At 49.7% G+C, this 7,500-nt stretch overlaps 4 protein-coding genes across 5 annotated transcripts in view; 2 read left to right on the forward strand and 2 right to left on the reverse strand.

Moving 5' to 3' along the window:
* Positions 1-722, forward strand: part of LOC125949004 (disheveled-associated activator of morphogenesis 1) — a 51,837-nt gene extending 51,115 nt beyond the window's left edge. For both annotated transcript variants that reach the window (XM_049675661.1, XM_049675662.1), the window contains one exon: positions 1-722. This exon is cut by the window's left edge and continues 983 nt beyond it. The gene's annotated coding sequence lies outside the window, so the exon portion shown is untranslated.
* Positions 723-1,848: 1,126 nt separating this feature from the next.
* Positions 1,849-4,103, reverse strand: LOC125949026 (poly(A) RNA polymerase, mitochondrial). The gene is made up of 2 exons (XM_049675704.1): positions 3,839-4,103; positions 1,849-3,746 (listed from the first exon to the last, which is right to left on the reverse strand). The coding sequence occupies exons 1-2, from the start codon at positions 3,978-3,980 to the stop codon at positions 1,942-1,944; spliced, it is 1,947 nt and encodes a 648-aa protein (XP_049531661.1). The 5' UTR covers positions 3,981-4,103; the 3' UTR covers positions 1,849-1,941.
* Positions 4,104-4,223: 120 nt separating this feature from the next.
* LOC125949020 (ESF1 homolog) lies at positions 4,224-6,780 on the forward strand. The gene is made up of 2 exons (XM_049675698.1): positions 4,224-5,068; positions 5,126-6,780. The coding sequence occupies exons 1-2, from the start codon at positions 4,268-4,270 to the stop codon at positions 6,740-6,742; spliced, it is 2,418 nt and encodes an 805-aa protein (XP_049531655.1). The 5' UTR covers positions 4,224-4,267; the 3' UTR covers positions 6,743-6,780.
* Positions 6,781-6,874: 94 nt separating this feature from the next.
* LOC125949043 (deoxyribonuclease-2-alpha) overlaps positions 6,875-7,500 on the reverse strand; it is a 1,464-nt gene continuing 838 nt past the window's right edge. Inside the window, exon 2 of the mRNA XM_049675731.1 lies at positions 6,875-7,500. This exon is cut by the window's right edge and continues 586 nt beyond it. Within this exon, the coding sequence (XP_049531688.1) occupies positions 7,045-7,500 (456 nt within the window). The 3' untranslated portion in view covers positions 6,875-7,044.

Here is a 7,500-nt window from a genome sequence, read left to right on the forward strand (position 1 = left end):
TTATCATCATCATAATCATAATACGATCAAACCTCAAAGGTCTTCCCTTCGAACTTTTGCGAACGCTCTCAGTCACTGTTGTTACGCAGGATATCGAATGAAGAGAGAGAAACAGAGATTGCGTTTTTCCTTTCCTCTTGTGGCGCTACAGCAATCTGTTCTGCTGTTTGTTCTTCTTCTTCTTCTGTAGTCTACAAAATTATTTATTATATATCCTAGCATCTGTTATAAACCCAGTCTACGAATCAGGATTCTCGATTCCCCCGCTTCCCTTAGCTTCTACTTTTGCGCTGATACCACCTGAGCCGTCGCGTGCGCGTGATGGTGGATGAAGAAATGAGAGATTAACTAGAGATTATATATACAGAAAAATCATATGAATGGATAAACGAAAGAAGAAGAAGAAAACGGGGGCGAGAATTTTCGAACACATTTAAATGCTCTACTTGTATATTGTTTTGTAAAGATTGGCGGTGAACAGGACACGGAACGCGAAACACGAATGTTGATAAAATGATAAAGAATCACTCCAATCTCACCACTCATCTTGGAGATATTTTTAGGATTTTTATCACTTTAATCGATATTCATTGGAAAATGACAACGTATAAAGGAAGCAAAAGGTGCGCCGTTTGTTGTGAAATTCGTAAAAACAAAAAAAACTAATCTACGATTCGATAACAAAAAAACAAAACCTAAACTAATATCACCTCCATCACGAAGCATCATAGCCGTTTGCACCTTCCAACATTACCAATCACGCGTTGTATGTATTGATTTTAATGCGAACACACACGAATGGGACGAGAAAGAATGTCCACCAAAAAATAGAAGAGCAACGACGATTGATAATAAAGCTCGAATGTGTAGCGCTTAGCACAAGAAGCAAAAAGGCTTAACGACCTGGTAGTTAGCTCACATCCTTTGCACAGCCTCCACAGTGGGAGAAGAGCCTCTGTTGGGAGTTGGGGTTTTTCCACGTTTATGTTGTTCGATGCTTCAGTACCCCGGCTCATTAGCTTACAGCTTCCGGTAACCCTTCATCCCCTGGCTAGACAATAAGTTTAGGCAATAGCGCGAGTTAGTAGCAATACGTGTACGTTATAGAAGCACATCCGCAGACGCAGAGAGAAAGCGAAAGAGAGGGCACAGTTAGTCAGCCGGTTTAGTTGTACATAGGAAACGGAAGTAGAAGCAGTAGCAGTAGTAGCAGTAGCTAGTTGACGATCATGCATGTGTGTTACGTTCCGCAAGTGTTACGTTTTGAAGTTCTTTAGCTCAGGCAAATGGTGGCACAGAAGAGTGGTTCCAAGTGGCATGAGATGTGTGCGAGAGTATCCACTATACAATAACCACCACCTCCATCTCAATCTCAACCCCTTCTCATCCACATTCAGTCCCCTTCACCACCCCATTGCGTTCGCTTGCATGCTGGTAACCCCAATCGCGAGGTCGGTTGCTTCGTTTCGTGCTTTTTCTTTGCTTCGGCGCGCCAAACCGGTGGCAACCGATCGAGTAGGTTGTGGTCGTGTGCCAGTGTGTTTTAAATCCATCGAAGTAGTCAGATTTTGGAGATACATTTTGCGGCCCATCTGTGCGTGAATGGGGAGCGAGACCAAACCGGTGATGGATACGGTGAGCGTGTAGGGGATTGACTCTTTCTTCACACCACACCACACATACACACACAAAGGCCCCCCTTTCTAGTGATTAGTAAACAAAAATGGGGGTAAACTCAGATACGGTACGAAACACATTAGTTGTATGAAATAAATCAATCGAATAAACAAGATCTCTGCGTCGGATGTCTAACTTTTTCGCGAAAGAATATCCAATCTAGTTCGTTTCATAATTCCGGTACGGAACTTTGCTCCGTAATTTATTTCGGTTCACTTTATCGCTATCTTGTAATTGCCATTACTTTCGGGATGGAACGCATCATCACCGACGCTTCGTGTTTCCTCCTTTTAGCTTTACATTCGTGCCTTCGACGACCGTACTTCGGCCACCGTTAGCACCACCAGCACTACCGCCTTGCAGTTTACCGATAGCGGCCTTCGTCGAACGGTGAATGGAAGCGATTTGGTTTTTGACTGCCGGATTCCGGTACGATGCCGGATGCCGTCCGGTAGCATCATCCGCGGGCACCTCATCAAAGATGTCCTTCACGTTGAGCATCCGCTTGGTGAAGAACATTTGTGGCGTAATCCGTTCCAGCTGTTTCCGCGGACCGAACAAACTGACCAGTCCCCACTCGGACGGTTCACTGCCCGCTTGCACCACCGCTTCCTTGCCATGCGTTTCGAGCAACCACAGGGCATTCCGCACCTGTATCCGGAACAGTTCCGTCTCTTCGAGGTTCACATTTTTGCTCACGTTCAGCACCGTTTCCAGCGGATTGACGATGTACATCGGACAGTGGTCGGGCTTTAGGATCGTTCCGGCGATGTTCAAGCTGATCGCACGCTGATTGAAATCGAACTGAGCGTAAAAGGTAAAGAATTGGTGCAGTAGCTCCTCGAGCGTGGACTGATTCGTGCTCCGGAAGCACTCGTAGATCGAGGGATTCTTCAGAAAGCTGCAAACCCACTCGGCATCCTCACCATCGCCACCAAGCCGTGCCAGGGGTGGCACAACGCCATTCGACTCCTTTGTGGCCGCACTCAGCTGTATCAGCTTGTTGATCGAAGGCAGGATCGGTGCTGGGAGTTGCTGCAGAAAGTACATGACCAGCATGGTGAGCGAGAAGTTTGTGATCCAGTAACCCGGTGCCTGGTTAGTCAAACCGACGGCCTGTGCCCATCGCCGTATGGCGAACGTAAGGGGCCGTACTCGGTGGTCCAGTTCACCGAAGAGATACAGCAGCTCGGACATGTACACTCCCGCCTTATTGTTCATCGTCAGATCGATCTCGAGATCCAGATGCTCGTGATGGTACTTTACGATCGGGACACGGGCCTTCAGTATGCGCCGTACGCTGTTTACGCCGGGCAGGAAGAGCTGCAGCACGTCACCGATCGATTCTAGCTGTCGCTGTACCTGGGTTCGCTCGTTGGGATTCGTTGCTTTGGTGTGGTATACGAGCCGTGCGTTCCGATCCGGTGGTTCACCCGATCGGCAATCGAGATCGAGTATCACATCCAAATCGCACCCCATCCGGCCGTACCCGTTGACGGAGGAACCGAAGGGATGGGCAACCGCCTGGGGAAACATACCCTGTAGCGATGATTCCAGCTGTCGCACGGCCAGAAACCGTAACCGTTTACCGAGATCGTTCAGTTTCGTGACACGATGAAGCACCGTCACCTGATCATCGATCGTTTCCGCTGACGCTAGCAGTGCGTTCAGTTCCTGCTCATCGATCGGTCGCGAACCATCGACAAGGGCCAGCTGGCGGACAGTGTCGTTTGTGGGGGCAACGAGGCGTGGTTTAGGTCCGGTACGGAACCACATAAATATCGAGCGGGCCCTTACGCCGGGCCTTTCTGTGCTGAATACACCCGATTGCATGGCCGCGTCTGCCTCCTCCCGGTTTTTATACTCGAGCAGAATGTAATGGCAATCACCGTCGCTGCTACTGTCCCCATCTACCCGGTAATGATGCGCACTGGTGATCTCACCGAACTGGGAGCAATACCGGTACAGTTCGTTGTACGATCGCTCGGAGCTTACTTGGACCAGCACGCTACGTCGGGCTTCGGCACGCCGCGCCTTGAGCATCGTGTCAAACGTACGAACATTGTTGGCTAGAAATATGGAAAAAGGAAACCAGTGCAGTGAGACTCGTGCTTAGTAGGCTCTGTAGAAAGGAGCAGGACGAAGATCCCTGCGGATTTACCACTGCAGTGTCGAATCGGCCAGGGCGATTGAAGAGTGCTGAGCGGCATCATGCCGGTCACCGCCGGTTGTAGTACCCTCCCCAACTGCTCGCCCAGTGTTCTCCGGTGGGTACGAAGCGTTGTGCGGTAGATATGCAACATTGTGGCAAGAGTGTACCGTTGTCGCAGGTGCAATTTCACGAGAAATAAACGATCCCGGGCTAGAAATTCATCGAGAAAAACGAATAAAATCGAAGCGTTTGCCCTTCTTGTATTACATGATGATTTCGCGTGAGAGAACTGTCAAATGTGAGAGAGCGAGAGAAAACAACAACACCGCCCGGTGAAAAAGCGACCGAAATGTCACAAAAGCGCGTGGAACGAAACGTGTGTGTAGATTCGGTCGCCGGGCCAGAAATTTCCTTTTTCTGAGTTTCCGTGGTCCCAAAATGAAGGAATCCGGTAAGAAATCGAAAGGTGCGAGTGGTGGAACGATGGTACGCTTAAAACAGGAAACCCCAGCAACAGCTGCACCAGCAAAAGGAGTTTCCCAGGACAACGGAAAAGCGAGCAAAATATGGGAAGATTCGCGGTTTGCGCATCTCGTAAACGATCCGCGGTTCCGCGGGATGCCCAAATCCGAGAAGAAGGTGAAAATCGACAGCCGGTTCAAGTCGATGTTTCAGGATGAGCGGTTCCAGGTGAAAGCCACCGTCGATAAGTACGGTCGCCCGTTGCGCAAATCGGATACGGATGAGCTGAAGAAGTTCTACGAACTAGATGAGGATGACGACGACGAGGAGGAGGATCAAGAGGAACGGGAGCGAGAGGAGCGTGCGATGGAGGGACGAGACAAGAACGAGGACGCAGAACAATCGGAAGAATCGGATGGTGAATCCGGCTCGAGCGATGATGGCCTGCAGTTGACGGAGGAGGAAAAGCGGATGGTTCTGTCGGAGAAAATCAAAAACCGACTCAAGGACCTCGACGTTGACTATGCACGTGGCGAGGCCCAGCTCTACTCGGACGATGAAGAAGAGGATGAGGAGGACGAGGAGGACGAGGAAGAGGATGATGAGGTGTTCATCGAGCACGTGTGGGGAGAGTTGGATGCGGATGTGGAGCACACCGAAGACTCCACTAACCGGTTAGCCGTTTGCCACATGGACTGGGATCGTATTCGTGCCGTGGACATTATGGTTCTGCTTTCTTCGTTCCTGCCTCCCGGGTGTTCCATCAAGAGCGTTAAGGTAAGAACCAGTAATACCGCAAGAGGCCACTATACTACATCCGGATCTTTATTTCAGATTTATCCTTCCGAGTTTGGCAAGGAGCGAATGCAGGAGGAAGAAGCGCGTGGACCACAGGAGCTAACCACCAAACCGTGTGATGGATCGGATGAAGAAGAGGAGGACGAAGAGCAACAAAAGGAGCGACTGCGCGAGTATCAGCTTAATAGGCTGAAGTACTACTACGCGGTCGTAGAGTGTGATTCGGTCGAGACGGCCGATAAGATCTACAAGGAATGTGACGGAGTTGAGTACGAGAGTACGGCCAACAAACTCGATCTGCGGTTTATTCCGGATGAGATGGATTTCGGTGAAGATGAGCCAAAGGATAGCTGCAGCGAGTTGCCTGAGGTGGGCAAGTACGTACCGCGCCTTTTCACGACGACCGCCCTGAACCAGGCCAAGGTTGAGCTCACGTGGGACGAGAACGATGTCGAGCGAAAAGAGTTCAACGAAAAGCTAAGGGATGGTAAATGGGCACAAATGCCCGAGACGGAACTCAAGAAATATGTCGCCTGTTCCAGTTCCAGTGAAGGCGAGGAAGAACAGACGAATGGGAAAGTGAAGAGCAAGAAAAAGCGTTCAATTCTGCTCATTCGAGCACCGAAAAGTGATGAATCTGAAGATGAAGACAGTGACGATGATGATTCCGATGAGGAAACGGAACCGAAGGGAAGCGACAAAAAACAGGACATGATCGCAAAGTACAAAGCCCTTCTGAACGACATGAAGGAAAAGGAGAAGGCAGAAGAGGAGGAACAGGTTGGCATGGAGTTCACCTGGAAGGTAAATGATAAGGAGGAATCAACGGAGCCGGACCAAAAGGAGAGCAACGATCGCACCGGATCCAGCAATCTTCCGGATGATGTGAATCCGTTTGAAAAGATTTTACAAAAAAAGAAAGAGAAAAACAAACGACGCAAAGAGCTTAAGAAGCGTCGCAAACGCGGTGAGCTCGATGATGACGCAGAGAATGGATCCGGATCGGTCGACAGCGAATCGGAGGACGATCTTCCTTATGGTGTCGATCTGAACGATCCCTTCTTCGCGAGCGCATTCGATGAGAAGGAATTCGGCAAACCGCAGAAGAAGCAGAGCAAATCGAAAGAACGTGACGCAAAATCGAAGGAAGAAGAGGAACGAGAGGCAGCCGAAGAAGCGCAAAGGAAGGCCGAGCTGGAGCTGCTGCTTGACGATGGCGACGACAATCGGGCTCACTTTAATCTGCGCGCCATTCAGGAGCGAGAGATCGATCTGAAGTCGGTTTCCAAATCGAAACGCCGGCGTTTACTAAAAAAGAGCAAACGCGAGATCGAGGAGCAGCGCAATGGACGCGCCGCAGCGCCAGCGGCTGAGGATGGCTTTGAGATCGACGTCGAAGACAGTCGATTCGGGGCGATCTTCTCGAAGCCCGAGTACAACATCGATCCGACGAATCCTGCGTTTAAGAAGACGAAAGGTATCGAGCGGATTATCGAGCACAAGCTGAAGAAACGGCAGCTGGCCGAAAATGACGTGAGGGAGCACGAGAATGGACGGGGAGAGCAGCGTGAAACGAAAAAACAGAAGAAGGATGTGGCCACTACCATGTTGGTGAAGAGTATCAAACGGAAGATCGGAGGGAAAAGCAATTAAGGTACGATTTGCAATGCGAGAGAAAATGTGAAATAAATTTGTAAAATTCCTGTGAATACGTTACAGTTGAACAATTGTTAAGCATAATTCATAACACAAACCTGAAGGTAGACAGAAGAGATACGAGACGGTTTGTTGATTGTTGAACAAGGATCGCTTGATATAAAAAAACACTTCATGCACTAACTAACACCGATTTCCGCTACAAAAGGCCTACTTTGTACTAAACTACAACGAATCTACTTCTACAGAAGCGCCTACTGTAACGAGAATCGCACGCACCTTTTGCTCTACAATTTACTTTATTCAGTAAGTCTCTCTTTAACCACTCGCTTAATAGGCTTTACTTCTATGCGATCTGGTTTCGGACACGGTTGCACATCGAGCACCATTCCACGGTACAGTGAAGCGATCGGTTTCGATATCCTGCAAACACTACCCCCGCCACGTTGTTTCTGATGCTCCTGCCGGTTGATGTCTCCGACGCAGATCCAACGGCCCGCCACTGTTAAATCAACGGCCCACTTGGAGTGGTCTTTCATCGTCGTGAATCGATCCTTGCTGGCCTTTCCACCGACCTGCACCTCACGCACATTCAGTACACTATGCCGGCCGCCGTCCTCTACACACTCACTCGGCAGGTTACCGGCACCGTGCTGCCAGCTTTCGACCAATAGACCCACATCCAACGCCGGTGCGATCCAGTCCGCGTACAGTTCCTTGCCGAACTCACGACTCTTTGCAAAGGTTACAAACTC

This window comes from Anopheles darlingi, chromosome 2, assembly GCF_943734745.1.
Source record: "Anopheles darlingi chromosome 2, idAnoDarlMG_H_01, whole genome shotgun sequence".
Taxonomy (NCBI): domain Eukaryota; kingdom Metazoa; phylum Arthropoda; class Insecta; order Diptera; family Culicidae; genus Anopheles; species Anopheles darlingi.